This window comes from Pyrus communis, chromosome 1, assembly GCF_963583255.1.
Source record: "Pyrus communis chromosome 1, drPyrComm1.1, whole genome shotgun sequence".
Classification (NCBI taxonomy): Eukaryota; Viridiplantae; Streptophyta; class Magnoliopsida; order Rosales; family Rosaceae; genus Pyrus; species Pyrus communis.
Window position 1 is genome coordinate 4666307 of NC_084803.1, and position 19788 is coordinate 4686094.

At 34.5% G+C, this 19788-nt stretch overlaps 2 protein-coding genes across 2 annotated transcripts; both read left to right on the forward strand.

Moving 5' to 3' along the window:
• The first annotated feature begins 607 nt into the window (after nucleotides 1-607).
• Nucleotides 608-1757, forward strand: LOC137742620 (ethylene-responsive transcription factor ERF011-like). Its single transcript, XM_068482534.1, has one exon. It carries the CDS (start codon nucleotides 948-950, stop codon nucleotides 1428-1430), a length of 483 nt encoding a protein of 160 aa, XP_068338635.1. The 5' UTR covers nucleotides 608-947; the 3' UTR covers nucleotides 1431-1757.
• Nucleotides 1758-16998: 15241 nt separating this feature from the next.
• Nucleotides 16999-18748, forward strand: LOC137719848 (WUSCHEL-related homeobox 4-like). The gene is made up of 3 exons (XM_068458851.1): nucleotides 16999-17394; nucleotides 17664-17930; nucleotides 18156-18748. The coding sequence occupies exons 1-3, from the start codon at nucleotides 17143-17145 to the stop codon at nucleotides 18351-18353; spliced, it is 717 nt and encodes a 238-aa protein (XP_068314952.1). The 5' UTR covers nucleotides 16999-17142; the 3' UTR covers nucleotides 18354-18748.
• Nucleotides 18749-19788: the final 1040 nt, after the last annotated feature.

Sequence of the window (19788 nt, forward strand, 5' to 3'; positions counted from 1 at the left end):
TAAACGTAAACTTTGCTAAACGATGAACAACAACATTCTCCTTACAAAGAGTGCTCAAACTCAGATACATCGAAACAACTTAAAAGGAAACTTTAGCAACACCTTTTGATTCGTTATGAATACTTTTGAGTATTAGTTACATCCAGAGCTTAAATTCAAAACATACCATCATTGATGTGTTTTATATTATTACTCGTGAATTAATAACATCAAATGCGACATTTTGGTAGAACTCATAATTTCTTCATTTTAACAAACGGAACCGGATCTCCTCTTGAGCAAAGAATATGGACCGTTGAAATTTGATTCAACGGTTATAAACAAGAAGCCTCTCTAAAAATTATAATAATTACAACCGTTAGATCAAATTTCAATGGTTCAGATCTTTTGCTAAAAAAGCTTAGTATCCTAAGCTCACGAGGGGATCTAGCTCCTTAACAAACGAATCTTAGCAACAATTTCATTTGATTTTTTTTAGATTTTTTAGTACTGCTAAGTGGATTGCGTGCAAGTGCAAACATCCACCCACGTCGGCTTTCCCATACCCATAAAACTGCTTATGTCGGTCCCATATTCGTTAAATAAACTACAAAATGCCTTTCAGACACCCTAAAAGAAGAAGAAAGATGAAGATAAAAGCATGAAACGCTGTGTTTAGAGGGAGATAGAGGGCGCAGAAGCGAGAAGGGTGGGGGAAAGAGTTCATAGAATATGTCGGCCATTTTTGGATTTATCTTCAAGATACATCAACGTGGCGGCCCTGCCCTGACGACAGACTAGCAGCCAAGTGCGAAAATTAACCCCCTCTATCTGTTTGTATAAATTCCCCCTGAAATATTATACAATCTTAGGAGATATAGCTTTTGAAATAATCACAACGGCACCAGAAAATCCAGGGGGTCGGATTTATATATATTTTCATATTTTAGATAGTTTAGTTTCTTGCCATGGAAGGCGATTACTGCTGCTCTTCGTCGTCTTCTTCCTCAACGTCCACGAGCATGGAGAAGCGCAAGCATCCCGATCACCGCCAAGAAAAGCAATACAGAGGAATACGGATGAGGAAGTGGGGGAAGTGGGTGGCGGAGATTCGAGAACCCAACAAGCGCTCTCGAATTTGGCTCGGCTCCTACACGACCCCCATGGCTGCCGCCCGAGCTTACGACACCGCCGTTTTCTGTCTTCGAGGCCCTTCGGCCCGCCTCAACTTCCCGGAACTTGTATTCCAAGACGACGGCCAGCAGCTCCACGACATGTCGGCGGCTTCGATACGGAAGAAGGCTACGGAGGTCGGGGCTAAGGTCGACGCTGTTCAAACCGCTCTCCGCGCATCGCCGACGTCGCAGTCCAAAACAACGTTGAGCCGGGGTGGCTCTTTGAAGCCCGACTTAAATGAGTACCCAGACCCAGAAAACTCCGATGAAAGTTAATTGAGAAGGCCGACCGATCACCAGCTGTTTATTGTTATGAGTAGGTATTTAGGTGTGCAATAAAGTGAAAATACAGAGAAGGTATTATTGGGTCCGATCGGGAAATGGAATCACAAGAATTCCGTTTCGATTGGTAATTTGATATAGTTTCTCAATTGTAACGACAAACCAACCGAAGGGTAATCAGTAATGTTTTTTTTCTTGAAATTATAGTCTTTGAATTTTATGGCTTTTGCGACGGAATTGTAGTATTACGTGGTGTTACTGTTTCACTTGTACCCAAATGATATTTACTTTTTGTGGAATTGAATCGATTAAGATATGCCTCAATTCGTTGGTTGCTAATCTTTACTTGTGTTTGGGGAAGATTTTTGTTGGTTGTGGATACGGTGGCTAAGCCTAGAATGGTCATCGGCTTTGCATGTTGTTTGCTGGGCACTAGGGGTTCTCAGTTGAGAAGTTTTTCACCGTAACTATCCTATCGATCCATATATCGATAATATCAATGTTATATACTACAAGTCAGTGCAACGAAACAGAAGTTGAATTAAAGAAATATTCGTTATGTTTACTTGCGGTTATTTTATGCAAGCGTGCTTCAGTACGAAGATTATTTTTTCCGACCATGGAATTGCCGAACAAATGGAAGAAGATAAGGAGATAAGGAAGAGCTGGGGCACCAAGGACGGGTAGGTGATGACGTGCTTGTGGTGTAAAAGTATGATGGAAGGAGAAATCGAAGATGGTCCTTCAATCAGAGAGGTTGTCAGTTGTCACTGTCATTAGACGAATAGAGACTCCGTACTATAATGGAAGTTTACGACATGTTTTGTTTAATAAAGGTTGATACGTTGCGATGGACGGTGGGCGGTGATCCTCTTAGAAAAAGGATAAAATATCTATTTATTTTACTTCTTCTGCTTTTGTTTTAGTGGTAGGGCTGATTAGACTTGTGGTATCATCAGGGTGGTTTCAGTTCGGAAACCGAACCCAACGGTTCGGGAAAAGGGTCAAAAATCGAAACCAAGATATTTTCAATTTACTCGAAATTTTTTAATACATAAATAGTTTCGATTTTTTGTTCGAGATCAATAATGGGCCTTCAAGCCGAACTTGTTGGGCTTCTAATTTTATCTCGTTTTTTAGTCTAGATCGAAATTTGGCGGTCTGAATCCCTAATTTAAAAATTTGGAATCAGAATTCCCTAATTTTAATCAAAATCAGAATCCCAAATCCCCTCATTTTAATTCAAAATCAAAATTAAAACCCTAATTTCTATTGTAGAATCCGAAATCGAAATCGAAATCAAAACCCCTTAATTTTAATTTAAATCAGAATCCCAAAACGAAATCAAAATCAAAATCCTTAATTTTAATCCAAAATCAAAATCAAAATTTTAAAACCTAATCCCCGTTTCAGAATCTCAAATCAAAACCCGAATTAGATTTGATAGATCAAGGTGAAATTTCTTATCTTGTGTAGTGTAGTAGTTGGAGTGAAACAAGACATAAGTCGAGAGATAAGAGAGTCAGAAAGGAGTTTTGAAATAGAGAGTTGGTGTGTGGTGTGGCCGGAGTTGAGATTCTTCCGACAGAGAATTAGGGGCGGAGGAGAGATTTTCGAGAGATAGAGGTGGGGAAAGGAGTCGAGACATAAATGAATGAGGCGAGGTCGAGAAAGAGTTGAGTTCAAATCAAAGGTTGAGATTAAATCTCAACCAATCCAACAGCTATAACAATTTATAATCTTATATATTATATATATAATTAAATTCAAATACAATATTTAATTCGGTTCAATTCAATCTTACGAAACAAACAAACGTGTGATATTACTTGTATTGAATGTTTCGGTTTATCGGTTCATTATTGGTATGATCGACTTAGTTTTAGTTTTTTGGTTTTTTTTGTTTTCCATCCCTAATTATCATTATTCTTTAATCAAACCTTGGTGTATGACCATGGAGAGCAAAATTTTTGTACAACTATTTGATTAGAACAATTTTCACACTAAATGAAATGTAATATCAATTAAAATCAAAATATTGGAGATTTCATAGTAAATGGTGTCCAACAAATAACGTGGTTGGGTACGCATTCAAGTTTTCTTGACCATGTGATCTGCATTGGGGACCAAAAACTGAGTTATGAGTGTATAGATGATTTCCTTTTCTCTGCTTAATTTGTTTGCCAAAATCTGCGGCTGCTCCTAACTGTCTCCAATCAAATTTTGACTTTCTCTTTGTTTTTCATTTTCTTATTAGAATTAAATTTAATCCGCGGTGTTTATGGATCTTGCTGGGCCAATAGTTCATCATCTTAATTTGCTAATGCAATACCACAAATCTGCTTTAGTTGTCTTTTAGCCAAATGATTAAATTGTTCTTAGTAATGAAAATACCTTATGACTTCCAAGAAATATCCATGCTTCAACTTTCTTTATTTGTTTTTAGGTTAGCATATGCTTTTTTATCAGGGAATCAAAGTTCACCAATTTTATTAATCACAGATGCTTTTGGGTAGTTATTTATTTGCGGATTGCGGCATGATGTCTTAGTCAAAAGATATGACAAAAACAAATACTAAGTTCTTAAGGAATAACATGATAATTAATTGCAGTTTGCGCTTCAAGTACCATAGTTTGGTGATAAGAGATGCTCGTGTTATGTTGCCCTAGTGTTAATCGGAAATGCATATACAAAATGAACTATAGGGTAACATAATTCGTCAAATGTCTCATAAGAATTAATGGTATTCCGGCATTAAAGTGGTTATTCATAATAGATATATATTAAGTTTCAAACAGCCAATTAATCAAGGATTCAAGACAAGCCAATTATATGGGCTTGTCTTCTCCAACTTTGGTATGGTTTGATTTCCCTCCGATGACAGTTCGTGTTGTTTTGTTTTTCAGACTATGTTGGCTTTTCTAACTTCCGTTTTTCAAATTAATGTACATCTCGGCATACATGTATGTCATACTTTCCTTTATTTTTATTATTTTTTTATTTTTTAAATTTGTGATGTTGCTTGTTCTGTTTTGAGGTTTAGACAATTAGGTCCAATTTTAGAGAGATTAGGTTTCATGTCCCCCTTTTTTACCTGTTTCTAGATATGTCCCCTCTTATTTTCATGTAATTTTTTTTTTTTTTTTTATTCTTTTCCCTTCTATTATGAGGAGTTGAATTTATGTCTTCATGACTAGACGTACCCTTTTTGTCTTTAGAAATGCCTCAGCATATATCTTGACTTTATTGAAAAGAAAGCATTTCAGTGGCGTGTATAGGGGAAAGGGATCATCTCTGAATCCTTTCCACCAAATCCACAAATCCAGACATTTAGAAATTGATCAAACAACTAAAAATAGGGGCTCTTTTAAAAGTTAAAATAACTTCAACCGTTGGATCAAATTTCAAGAATTCGGATTTGTAGATTTGGTGGAAGGAATCTAGAGAGAATCCCTTTCCGTGTATGGATAGCGGACAAACTCTCCTTTACAGATAACAATATAACATGCTTTTTTTTTAATCCATAAAACCCACATTAATTAATTTCTAAAATAAGAACACACTTTAGTTTGCTTCTCACTCAAAACAACAGCATTGTGTTCAAATTTATCCACATTTTAAGCAAGGAGAGAATGATGTTTTTACCTGTTACAAACGAGAGCAACTTACATTGTTTAGAACTCTAAGTTGCTATGAATTCGTTCTATGCAAATCATTCTTGTGAGCAGAATATATCTCTACCATTTGGATTTTCTGCATTTTAACTTAAGACATGAAGAAATTTTTTGATAGAGTTTCTCATACCAGGGTGTCGCTTATTGTAGCCAGGTTGTCATCTTCATTCACAAGTAAAAAACCAGACCTAATTGAATCCGAAAGATATGAAGAGAATCTTTTGTGGATAGAGTAATACAGCTATGTGGCAAAAGCAGGTAGTGCTTCCCCACCAACAAAAGCTAAGACGGACGCGTGGTCTACAAATGAACAGACTTTTCCAAAGCTCAAACGAAATATCGATCACAACCTCGTGTCCTGATGAATTTGGAAGTAGTTTTATAATAATTAAAATTAATTAGAGATAATATGAGTTTTTTAAATAATATTTAAAAGTGTTTATGTGGGCAACAAAAACAGTTAGAAATGTTTTAATTAAGCCGAAATGTTTTTTAAAGAAACATTTTGAGATGGACAAGAGTTAGATAAGTGTACTAATTACAAAATTTATTAAAGAAAAGATGTAATTTCCGATTGTTTATATATAAATAAATGATTTTCACACACATTTTTAGTTTTTCACGATTGTTTTTTTTTTTTTTTTATACACATGAGATACACGAATGTGTAAAAAACTAGAACCAGTTTGTATGAGGGTAAAAAGGTGTGTATGTATCATGTTCCTATAAAAAAAATATTGCAGTCAGATAGCCTCTTCCTCATCTAAAAACCTCATATTTATTTTTAGCCTCTTCCTCATCTAAAAACCTCATATTTATTTTTTATCTTTAAATTAAATGAAAATAAAGGAGGAAATAGTGTTGGAAAGTTACTTATCAAAACTAGCTAATGACAATAATGCAAGTTAGTGGTAGCAGTTGTATAGCAGTTGAGCAATATCTAAACTACAGAAAATGACCTCCAAGAGAGGGATAGATGCTAAATGCCAAAGCATCAACACTAGAACTCAAAAGAAGAATCGGCATATATATATACATAGATATATATATATACATATATATATATATATATATATATATATCAGTAACCATCAACCTCTCCTTATCATTCAGGGCAATCAACATACACACACTAGCTAACAAGTATAAGGATTGAGGACACACCTTTTTTTTTTTTTTTTTTTAAGAAGTTTTTTGATATGGGTCCAAAGTAACTAAAAATTAAACCTATTTCAAAAGTTAAAAATCATTAAAAATTAAACATATTTTAAAAGATGGTCTATAAAATTAGATTTATTTCAAATTTTCCTTTTTTTTTTTAATTACTTATGAGGTATAAACATGTTGAATGAGTTATACTTCATACAGATGGCTTTCACCATGTGAGCTGTTAAAAATTCTAAACTTACAGTTAAAAATCTTTACTAGCAGTTAAAAAGCTAGAATCAGAATATCATTTATAATTATTATTTGAGATAAAATCTGAACTGTTGTTTGCCACTCAAACGTATGTCTGGAGGGTGAATCAAGGCATATTAGGATAAGACAGAGCACCAGAGCTCGACAGTTTGTTGTATGTGTAGAACAACAATACAAACTGGCATCTTGTCAACCTAGCTGACAAATACTTTGAATTTGCAAATAACTTTGACATCTTTTAACTCACGAAAATGGTGCTTTGGAGTATTTTATATTTTAAATAATTTAGTTGTTGGTTCTTAGTTAATTTATATTTCACTGGTCTAATGGTTAAAAACTTTAAAAAAATATTAGATCCTAAAATATAGTAAAAGGTTTTAGGTAAAAATGAGTGTTCATCATTTAACAAATGGCTGATTCTTAATAAGTGATGGAAGATAATGTGAGACCGTTAAGTCTGCCACATAGTTGAACAAGCTGAAAAATGATCGATTTACACTCTTAACAACTTTTGTTGCATATATTGATGAAATTTAACGATTGCTTTCAACAATCTACACTTGTTCTAAGAAAATAACTCGATATGGTAAGATCTAAACACTAGTTTATAGATATATTTATTTTACTTTTGCAGTAGCTATTTCATTTATTTGTTTCATCTCACTACACAAGATTCAATTCCCAAAAGTAAATGCAGAAACAATGCATGTGCCATGTATTAGTGGCGATCTATGTACGTAAAAGCAATAGTAGGCTTCTACATTAATCTTTACCTCTTTGTCAATATTTCTTACTACGTACTACCCAACTTTGAATATCATACACCCTGATATAACCACATATGTCAACGATCAAGCAACTCTAATTCTACTATATTATATAGTTAGCCACTTAGTACTATAGTCAAGTGATATTCTTCTTTACCTGTGAGTTAAAGGTTTTATGTTCGATTATTGCCAAAAGCAAATTTGAATCATATTATTGCTAACCTATTGTAAGACTTAGACTACTCTCTCACCCTCTTAGTGTGGATTATATTATTTGTTCAAAAAAAAAAAAAATTCTACCATAACATTAGGGATAGAATTCCAACTTGGTTGACGGGGGCGAGCATGTTGCAATTGCGTTATCCTAGCCTAACGTATCGTTCTAATTAACATATTGAATGATATAGATAATTATTAAATTGAAATGACTTAAAAATGAAGATGCAATTTTGTAAATCCAGCTTTTGTTGGAACAAATAAATAAAAATCATGAATTGAAACCTGAAATAGTGACCCGATCGATTAAGCTCAACCACGCAATCGGGTGTAAATCGAAAAGTGGCTTTCAAAAGCAGAGCCGAGGAGTTAAACAAACAAACCCATGTACTGATTTGGGCATGGCCCTCGACCCAATGACTGTATTTGAGGCCCAGTTAAACTCCTTTATTATTATTATTATTTGTCACACAAAACCTTCATCAAAATATGAAGGGATCCCCTAAAAATCAAAACATAACCACTGAATTTTTTTTTTTTTTAACAAACAATATTATCTACATTAAGGAGAGGGGGTGGGCCTAACCTCATAATGAGCTAACAATAATGTAGTTCAAATCTATTTTTGGCGAGAAGTGAACCTAAGATCTCTCACTTATAAGTGAAGAGAAATACCACTAAACCGTAGTACTAAGTGACCATAACCATAGAATATTAAGGAAGAAACTTTTACCAACAACTTGTAAGGGATACCAATTTTTATAATGGTTTTTTTTTTTTGTTTTTTAGTCAAACGATATATTTGTTAGATTAGATGTTAGACTAGCCACCAACGAGGTTCGAATCTACGCCGTCATGCAAGGGCTCAACTTCTTTCCCCCACTATGGTAAGTGCCACTTGCCATTTTTTATAATGGTTGGTTCATTGTACCTCTTTAGTCGGAATCTAACACCACTTAATATAAATATATCGTTGTATAAAAAATTCATTTGAATAAATCTCTATTTAGTTCCGTAAAAGTGAATTAATCTCCCTTCATTTCTGTAAAATTGTGCTACGCCACAAAAACTTATACGATTTAATTACCCTCCTCCCTAATTCACTATGATGTATAGGATGCGAATAGTACGAAATATGAACTACAGTATAATAAAGGATCACATAGAATAAATAATTTTTATCCGGAAAACTGAGACTTCTTATATATATAGAGATAAATATTTTTAACTACTAAATTGTGGACCTTCACATCAAAAATAGACTATGAACAAAAGTTCTTTCATATGATCGTATCTCTTTTCGATAATAATACTAATTTTTCTATGTTAAACATAAAAGGGGTATACTAACATCAATTATGTGTGGACGCGTAATGACATATATATCATTCCTTTACAGATTCCACAATAAATCTCACCTGTCAATGGCTCGCAGCATCCCGCGCAAAGTGAAATTGGATATATAATACACAACATACATGGTAGGTTGATATGATACAAACAAAACCCTAATTTCACTTTTGCCCTAGTTTAGCCTGTGCTCACATGTGAAATCTGTTCAACTTATCAAAGAGGGGTACGTGGCATTTGGAGGACGTCTAAGGGAACATTGATTTCAAACGCGTTAGAAAATACTGTGACAATGCAAGAATAGTAGTCACCACGGAGAAGAAGATGACAAAGAAAATATGAAAGGAAGAAAGGGACGTACGTTTTAGACTTTTACAAGAGAGAGAGCTAGCTGTAATATTAACTCTTTGAGTTTGTACAAAACACCACCACCGCAAAGCCAGCAGAGAAAGAAGAAGAGGTTAAAAGGTTAAAAGGTTAAAAACACAATGGAGGAAAAAGAAAAAGGAAGTGGGAAGAAGAATATAAGAAGAAAAAAGAAAGAAAAGTTTGTATAGTGAGGATCTTTCAGTGCCATCAATTCACGTTTGGACTGTCATCCATTTACTCCATCACTTTCCCTACCCATTTTGCACCCACTTTCCCTTACATGTACACCACCATTTTCTCCTTCATTCACCCCCTCTCAACTTTCGAATTTATATAGATGCCAGAAACACAAGTCACGTTATGTATTATTTCACGTATTATAATATAGAAAAACGATTAAGTTGACATATCTCACTTTTAGAGTACATTAATATTAAAGAATAAATTTATGTGTTCTAATTAGAACGAAATAATAACGTTATGTGATCGTATTCTGAGTACGTCGAAAAATAACGCTGTTACCTTCTTTCTTTCTTGAAGGGAGAAAAATTAAATTGAAAAAAGAAAAAGAAAAGGAAGATGAAAAAGAAAGAGGAATGAAACTGTAGAACATAAAGTCATGAGCTCAGTCTATAAAGTTGCCCCATCTAAATCTAGTTGGGAATATATTTCAATCCAAACAATGATGCCTTCCCCCAATTCACTTTAACATTTGGTATAATAGAGGGAGTGAAAGATCAGTGACATTTTGCAATTCGACCGATAAGCTATATATCCTTTCCATCAATTTCCAAGTTAAAAAGGCTTCCAACCAAGATGAGGACTAGAGTACAGAAAATCTCAGGTCATTAGCCAAAAAGGTAGATGAGGATGACCTTTATCTGTCACTCTACGAGCATACGTACAATTTGATGGTAACAAAGATATGAATAAGAAAATAAAGTGAGAGGGTACCAAACCATGGCAAACTAATTACACATTCCATCAACGTCCGATCACCAATGTTGTTAATCGTTGATGTAAGGTATGTTTTATCAACAAAAAGTATACTTACTTAACAACCAACAATCACTGATCTGTTAATGTCGAGCTACAAGTAATTGCTATCAGTTGATGCATTGTATACTTTTGTAATTAACAACTGATAACCAATCACCTATCAACCGCTGATCATAAGTATTGTTATCTGTTGTTGTAAAGTATACTTACTTAATCAACAGTTGACAACCAATTACATGTCACTCATTTATTGACAACCAATTACAAGTGATTGTTAATAACATACGTATGCCGATTACCAGTGATTGATAATCGTTGATAACATCAACTGCTAATAGTTATTCACACAAACTATTGTTATGTTGTTAATACATTGTATACTCGTTAACATCAACATCTGACAATTTCCACACAAACCACGGTTGTTAGCGCAACTCAATCGCAATTATGTATTTTGTGCGAGTACATCTGACGACAACCAAAGTGGAGGAAAGAGTAAATAGGGTTTAAAGCTACAGTTTGGTTTTTGTGTAAGGGGAGGGAGAGTGAAATAACAAGAAATTGAGGGAGGTGAATGTGGTCCATCAACACGTGCAAATGATACCATTGTCTTGGCTAATGATGGATTCCCACCGCTTCTTCCACTGCGTGGGTTCCCACTCCTATCATGCGACCCAACCTCCATCACAATTTGCATGTCCTCTTTTTCTTTGACCGACAAAGTACCCACTTCATATCAATCATCTCAATCTTCCTCCTCAGTCCTCATCACTCGATCCAGTTGATCATGAGCATACATTTTTATGAATTGGGATGTCGGAAAATATTAGTTACCATGATGCAAATTATTGGCCGGGCCTTGATCATTTTTAGTAAGTTATAGAAATAAACTTTTGAGATATTTTTTAATTTGTTTAAGATCAAATGAAAGCTTATTAAGAATGATCTAGAAGACATATGGTAGACATATCCAAACGTAACTACAAGATCATGTACGCTACAACAAACACCACATTATAATTACAAGGGTACGGCTAGAGAGTCTAAATTTTTAGACTATCTTTTGTGGATTTTTTTCTTCATATCATTATAAAAAGAGTCCAATCATCAACTATCAAATCATGTGATCTACAAAAAATAATCTACAAATTCATTATTCCTACATTATCCTAATTACAAACTTATCATAAATATAATATAATTTCTCAGCATCGAATGCCAGGGCGAAGCCAGCTAGTAGATGCCCTGTGCTCTAACGCACCTCAAGTTTAAAAAGATGAAAAACTTGGTGTTAAATTAAGCATTTTATGAAAAACAAATTACTAATATTGCACAAAACAGAAATTCAGTCTACTCCATAAACCTAAATTTCACTTCATAGTACAAGAAAAATAAGTTAGCCCACACCTATATAATCTCTAACTTTACCTTTGATCGAATGACATAACACTCACGCAGATTAAACTTTACAAGTTGTATAACTATTGTCAAGGCACCATCCGTTGATGATCTTACAATTCTCAGCAAAGAAATATTGTTATGATTTATGAGTTGCCTCCAACAAAATCACAAGAAACACAAAAATCACCGCCTCAAGTTTGAGCAACCGTCAGCTCTCAAAGATTCAAGTTTGAGTAATAAGCTATAATTGTGCTATAAAAGCTTGACGAAATGAGATGACGATCACAACCACAAAGACTCTCTAAGGTAAAGAGAAAGAACGATTGCATACAAAGAGATGAAGATAGTTAAAATATAAGAAAAATTACACGGAGAGAAAAATGGAAGAAGCAGTAGGATTTTTGCCTACTTCAATACCAAATTAAAATATGCAAGTGGCCTTTTACCACAATGGTGGAAATGTGAGCCTTTGCATGAGGTTGTGGGTTCAAACCCAATCAGTGGCTAATCTAACAAAATATATCGTTTGAAAAAAATATACCAAATTAAAATACGAGTCAACAATGAATTAAGTTTTCTTCGTTTTTCTCGGAGAGGGATTCTCTCCCCTCTTAATCTCTCTCACCTTCCCTCCCCCCTAATCTCTCTCCCCTTCCCTCCCCTCATATTTAAACGGTTACGGTTTAGCCACGTTAATATCTTATATTGATTTTTTTATAGAGACAATAAGACAAAAAACAATATAAGAGAGGTAGAAAGAAAAGGAGATGGAAATAGAAGAGGAGAGAATCCTACTCCTTAACGCTAGCTAGCAGCTAGGTTTTTCTATGTAGATAGTAATGTTAGACCAATGTCGTTTATAGGGAAGTGTTATTGACACTTCAAAAATCTCATTCTACACTCCTCACAAGTGTATTTGTCTTTCCTAATATAAAAAGTTTGAAGTGTAAAATGTGATTTTTGAAGTGCTAATAACAATTCTCCGTTGATATTGTGGGAAACATAAACTAATTTCTCTACTTCGTCAAGGGTACGGCCCACAAATAATTCCAATTATTAGCTCGACAAATTTAGAGGGAAGTATGCATAATAAATTAATAATTGGGTTAATTTGTAGTTGAGTTACCACAAAATATGTGTAGGTAAAATGGGTTTGAGTGGTTTGACAAAAAAAAAAAAAAAAAAACCACACACACAAAAGGTTTGAGTGTTCGTTGTTAACAAGTCACTTGCATGCATATATGTAATTAACTAAGCAAAAGAAAACCTTAAAAACAGTAAAATTTTTGGTTCACTTGAATCATAGAACGCCTTAATTGGGTTAGGTACAGAATGATGGAAACCTACCTAGGTACCATGTCGGAGCAGATTTATGTTTTTTGACGAAATTTTTATGTTGTCGTGATTGAAGGAAGCTAATAGGATTCAAAAATTTTATATTTGTTTTGTATATAACTTTTTTTTATTCTTTATCGTCGATTGACATATTGTAAATTTTTGATTAAAAAATGAATAAAAATTAAATTTATGAAAGTTATAAAAAAATTACACAAAAATAAATGCAGAAGATTTTAACTCTATGATTGAGAAATGGGATTACGCGGAGTCAAGGTCATAATCTTAAACATTTTCTACAACGGTGCATTAATTATCGCACGCATATACGTCAAAGAGAATGACATATGTATTTTCCAAAAAAAAAAAAGAAAAAAAAGGGAGAATGACATCTGTTCAATACAATAATTAAATTGGGGTCGCCTTTCTAAAACGATCTTCTACTTTTTTAGTTTTTAAAGATTCAGATTGGATTTTTCATTTTTCACCACGCACGTATATGAAATTTCTCACGGTAATTCACTTGCATTTTCATAAAGGGCTCTTTTTTTTAATTTTTTTAATATTTTTAATATCATAAATGGTGTATGAAATTGACTCATCCTATTAAGATTAAGATGATATTTGAAATTAAAAATCAATCAATGTAATTTTGAAAATGAATATCGCAAATCAACATGATAATTCCGTCACTATTCCATTAAAAATTTTGTTATATACTGATATGACACATAATTAGGTCTCGTAAGTCCAATTAAATATTACCATATGGATTAAAATATTTAAATGAAAAACAAATATCATTTCCATATGATTAAAAACTTGAAGAAAAAAAAAAGATCTTTCATCTTCTTCCGCTAAGCAATATGCAGACGTGGTTATGGCTTCTCGGTGAATTGCGTCGGGTGCTACGCAATCACGCCGCAGAGCTCCATCAACACCTCCATTGAGATTGAATCCGAGAACAAAAAAAAAAAATCGGAATAAACTCAAATTCGGTGACGAATTCGATTCCGCTTAAACAATCCGAAAAGCTCGTCAGGATTTTCGGCCTGGTTTCGCCGCTTTCCTTCATTATCCAGGTCCGAAAACTCGGCGAATTCACCACCCGAGTAGGAATTGGATTTGTCGTGCTATGGTCCTTGTTTTTTTTTTTTTTTTTTTTTTTAAAGTTTTTAATTATATGAAAATAATTTTTTTATTTATTTAAATATTTTAATCCATATGGCAATATTTAATTAGATTCGTGGGATCCCAGTTATGTGTCATATTAGCACACAACAAATTTTTTAACGGAATAGTAACAGAATGACCATATTGATTTGCGATACCTATTTTTAGGGACTATATTGATTGAACTTCAATTTCAATGACCATCTTGATGGAGTAGGTCAATTTTAGCGACTATTTGTGATAAAAACCCATAAAATAAGTTATGAGAGTTCAGTTTTCTCAGATTGCACGATAAGGTTTTGTAATTGTATCAATTTAAATTTATGTCTATTTGAGCAACTAATTCTTTATTCGATCGATGAGTTTTTTAAGTCAAGTCAGTACAATGTGGCTTATGTGTCCACCCAATTCTTTATTTGAGCAACTAATTCTTTATTCTTTAGACAAAGACATAAATTTATACAGTTTTAAAACCTCTGAGTAATGTGAAAATTTTAAATCTCATAGCTTAATTTGTAAATCACCCTAAACCTAAAAGGTGTAAAATGTAATTAGATCTTATTTTTGCTATTGTCGCATATATGTTCACCATTTCCATCTATCAACATGAACATCTTTGTGACATTATATTCTGGGTTAATTTATAGAAGATTATGTGGCTGCGAAAGTTGTAGAAAATTATATGTTGGCATGGAAAACACGTTCACAACGTGTTCATATGAGTTACTGAATATAGTTATTACTTCTCTAATCCTAACTTTTCAGTCTTTGGAACATTTTCTATGGATCATTTTCACTAATTTTAATGCATTTTATGTTTGCCTTAAAATAATATTGCAGCTTTTGAAAATTGATGTCTCACACTCCCTAGTACTATCCTATACTATAAAACCAATTAATAATATGAGAAATAGTACGACTGTTCATAAGACCCTTAATTTTTCAAAGTAGGATTCACACTTTTAGATCATTTAAATCAGTGATAAATAAATTGACGGAAGAGAAGGAAAGTGAGTCACATCAGGCAGACAAATCTTGACATATGAAACCTTATTTATTTGGATATCAGTCATGTATGGCTTTAATTTCAATTATATATATATAGCCGCATTCACATTTGGAGTGTTGATATACCTGGGTCTTAATTCCTTGGCAACAATATCTTGGTCTGTAATTCGTATGGAATTCAGATATGCCTGGGGCTTCTTACTCACTTCAATAATCATCAACTTCAAAATAGTATTTTTTAAGGGTTTGATAAGAGTTGGTTAAATATAAAATCCCCTGCGTGCAGTTGCCATGCTTTTCCAGCGAGATACATATTAATCCTTCTGGGCAAAAAAAATTGCTTCCACGCGTGCTGTTCTAAATTTACATGATAAAGTACTGCAAATTATGTCTGAAGAGCATCCATTCATACATGAAACTGCTAGAACAACAACTCCATGCTTTTTGGGCCCTCATGCAACATGAAATGAAATCAAAAGCACACGCAGGTGATTGTGATGATTCATATTGACTGCAATGTTTGTTCCTAGCTGAATCAAGTATATATCTGCATAACCCATCACACGTGTTATGCTCAATTACTCTCCAAAAATTAACTGTCCGTGATTGCTCGCAGTTATTATATAGATTACCCAAAAACTCATCATTCTATGCTGGGCTGGGAATTTTATTTCACCCATTCATGCAACACGTGTAACATACGTACTTATATACATACATACATCTAAGAAATGTACGTAATTAGGACGGCTCTGAGAAATACAGGTGGTGCCATAGCACAGTACTCTCGAAAGTTTAGAGATGACACTGTACATAATGTTTCTCAATGGATTTGGTGCTGCTGTCAAGATTTTGGCAAACAAATGTTAAATTAAATTTGGGCAGAAAGTGGGACTTGTGAGGTTTTATAGTTATAATACTATTTGGGAAATTGGAACTACGAACAATCCCCAAAAGAAAGAGCCAAAAAGGATACAATATATAGGGAAATGGCATGGCACACCTATTTGGCTTGGCATGCATTCAGATAGATTTGGTAGGTCGAATTGTGTGAGTTTTTTCAACGTTGTATACGACTAAAAAGTGAAACTAAAGACTACGACAGCATTCACAAATCACAAGTATATATTTAAATGATTCGTATCTTGAAAAAGAAAAGGGGCAAATGGCAAAGGGCAGAGGGTAGTTCCCATATTCAAGTTTTGCGATTGGAGGAATCCTATTATTCTCCCTCCTCTGATTAGATTTGTCCTCCTGGCTAGCTTTTTTTGTGGAAAAGCTGGAGAGAGAGCCAAAGCCAAAGAAGGACACCGAAAAGCATGGACACCTTATCATGAAAGCAAGAAAAAAATGACCAGATCTGACGGGCCAACACGAACCCACACGTTTGTTACTACAGAAAATTATTGTGTGATACTAACAGTAACATAACAACAAACCTATAAACTCCTAATTACAAAAGAAAATTATTATGCACTATTAGAATAACGAAAAACCATTGTGCATTACTAGAACACAACAGTTAGAATAACAAAAAACCATTGTGCAGTACAAAAGAAAATTATTGTGCATGTTAGAATACGGTGATAATAGGTATATATTTTAGTATTCGCTTATATTACGATTAGAAAATTAATTATATTACCTAATCGTGTTTCACGAAACAAATAATTTATTACTATGAAAATTAAATTTCTCCCTATCTAGTATCTACCATCACATACTAATTAGTCTCCTGCATACATCTTTCTCGCTTTCTCTCTCTCACACACACAACATTCTCTTTTTTCTTGCTTTATCTTTTCATATTTTTAGTGTGGAAAATCTCAAGTCAACCTCACCTCATCATTTGGTCTTGGTTGTTCCAAACACCACCTCATTTCCCACTTTGTCACTTTAATAACACTGATCATGATCTTCGTTTTCGGCCCTCCTATATAATTACATGCTATCTGGCTCCAAGGCTCTGTCATTCAGTACTCCACTCACCACATATGGGAATGAGCAGCATGAAGGTGCATCAGTTCGCACGTGGACTCTGGGAACACGAACCCTCCCTCACGCTTGGCTGCACCAAACGCTTACGCCCTCTTGCTCCCAGACTGGCCAACACGGCCGCCACCTCCGACACTACTACCACCCTCGCTCCTTTCGATCTCAAGAGTTTCATCAGACCTGAAAGTAGCCCCAGAAAACTTGGATCTTCTAACCAGCTTCAGGAGAAGAAAGATTCCCCTCACCCTCAGGTACTAAAAATATCATATATGCTAAATTTATCATGCAATCATACATTGCTTGCATGCCCTCAAGACCTACGTTACCTGAACATAACTAGTTTGACAAACAGGTGATTAGACTGTGAATTTAAACCGTAAATTTTGTTCATATTCAGTTTAATAAACTGTCATTCATAAGGCAATATAAACAGTCTGACAATAGAACATCTGCATACTTAATATACGACCTTAAGGTAAGGAGAATAAAATGAGTGTGCTGAAAAATTGAGATGGTGCAGGTAGAGACGCACCCAGGAGGGACACGCTGGAACCCTACGCAAGAACAGATAGGGATACTAGAAATGTTGTATAGAGGAGGAATGCGCACTCCTAATGCACAACAAATAGAGCAAATCACGGCTCAACTTGGCAAGTACGGCAAGATCGAAGGCAAGAATGTGTTTTACTGGTTCCAGAATCACAAGGCACGCGAGAGGCAGAAGCAAAAACGCAGCAGCCTTGGCCTCAGCCACTCTCCAAGAACACCGACTTCTGTAATTACCACCGTAAGTAACCCCTATTTAGTCATAAAATGAAGTTTATTAGTTCAGCCTCTGGGGTTAACTCGGTAATAAGTGTGGAAAGTGGGATGGGTAGGAGTAGGCTAGAGATATATACAAGGTCTAAAACCTTCCTTTGTAACAAAAAAAAAGGGGGTTATTGTTTTTACTTTATATTTTTATTTTGAATATTCATCCAACTTACGTATTTTATATGTTTTGTTTTTGCAGCTGGGAGAAGTAGTGGTGGAAAGAGAGGAAGATAATCCGTACAAGAGAAAGGGTAGGAGCTGGGAATTTGATTGCTTGGTAGAAGGTGATCATAGTAGTAGTACAAGTAGTGTAGTATGTAAGCTCGACAACGACGACGCCATTGAGGGAGGTAGAACTCTGGAGCTCTTTCCATTACATCCAGAAGGAAGAAGATGATGAGATCTGCTTAATTTGACACTGGCATGTGCTTTCCTTCTTTTCTTATTTCGGGAAAGAAGAAAGGCAAGCAATTGTCTCTTAATTTGTACTGAATGCCATGCTTCAACTTCTACCTTTTGAACCAAAAGCACTTTTATTCCAAGCTATCTCTATCTGTGATGGTGGTGGTGGATGTCACTATTTTGACTAGAGCAACCTAAAATGTTGAATCGAAGCTTTTTTAGGTTAAAAGCGGGAAGCCTGCTTAAGATTGGACACTGAAGTCCACGTACCTACTTCTACTCCTTCTTCTTAACCCTAGTAGTAAGTCGTAACGTCTCCTTTCATCTGGATCTTTGCAATTCAAATTGGGAAAGAGAAATGCCTTCTAGCGCCAATGTCAAAAAAGTATATTAATGCAATCCACCAATTATATGACTTTCATAAAAGTTGTCCCATCATTATCATTGATTATTAAGAGACGTGCATTATTATTAGTTTTTCATCATTGCCTTCCGTATTTCTTTTCTTTTTAAAGACACTGCAGCTAGCAGGGGCGCGCACGGTGCAGTTAGGTGCGGTTTCAACTGAAACCGCAATCGAAATTGAAACTTTTTGCGGTGCGGTGCGGTTTTGAAGTCAAAATCGAAATAAAACCAAACCGTTTGGTTCGGTTCGGTGCGGTTTCAAATGTTTTCGGTTCGGTTTTTAAAAAAAAAAATGTACAACTTAAAATATACACCTATTTACACATAAAACGGTCTTATTTTCCTCATGTATTAATTAATGAACCTGCAGCAAAAATAGCAACAATAATGTAGTGGCAAAATTGCAAAAAAAAAAAAAAAAAAAAAAGGAGCAAAACTGCAAAAAAAATGCAGCACAAAAAGCATAAAAATGCAGCAAAACTACAGAAAAACAGCAACAAAAAAACTGCGCAAAATGAAAAAACAGCAGCAAACCTGTACCAAAACTGCAGCAAATGACAACTACTAAAATTGAGACAAAATCCAATGGATCAATGGGTTTAAATCCTTACACATCACATCTACTAAAATTCAACTTGATCACCAATCACAATACTTTACTACAACCTAATTGAAAAGTTAAATTTGTCATAATACAACTTGTTGATGCACAAAATCGACGAGGACTTTGGTACAACATAAAGTGTCAAGTTTGTGACCTTCGCTAGGTTGCTCTGGTCATTAGTGTGGATAAGTATGTAAATGAATAGAGATAGGGAAGCAAATAACACAAGATGTACGTGGTTCACCCAAATTGGCTACGTCCACGAAGTAGAGGAGTTCTCATTAGTTGTGAAGGGTTTACACAAATACATAGGTTCAAGCTCTCTTTTAGTGAGTTTTAGTGAATAGTTTAGTACAAATGACATTAGGGATTATTGTGGGAGAATGATCCCCTTTTATAGAAGAGAGTTTCTAGCTTTGTT

Excerpts from the sequence above, each read along its gene's own strand:
- LOC137719848 (XM_068458851.1), top strand. The coding sequence starts at position 17,143 with ATGGGAATGAGCAGCATGAAGGTGCATCAGTTCGCACGTGGACTCTGG. Across the intron at positions 17,395-17,663 it reads AAGATTCCCCTCACCCTCAG|GTAGAGACGCACCCAGGAGG; the intron begins GTACTAAAAATA and ends GAGATGGTGCAG. Across the intron at positions 17,931-18,155 it reads CGACTTCTGTAATTACCACC|CTGGGAGAAGTAGTGGTGGA; the intron begins GTAAGTAACCCC and ends TTGTTTTTGCAG.
- LOC137742620 (XM_068482534.1), top strand. The coding sequence starts at position 948 with ATGGAAGGCGATTACTGCTGCTCTTCGTCGTCTTCTTCCTCAACGTCC.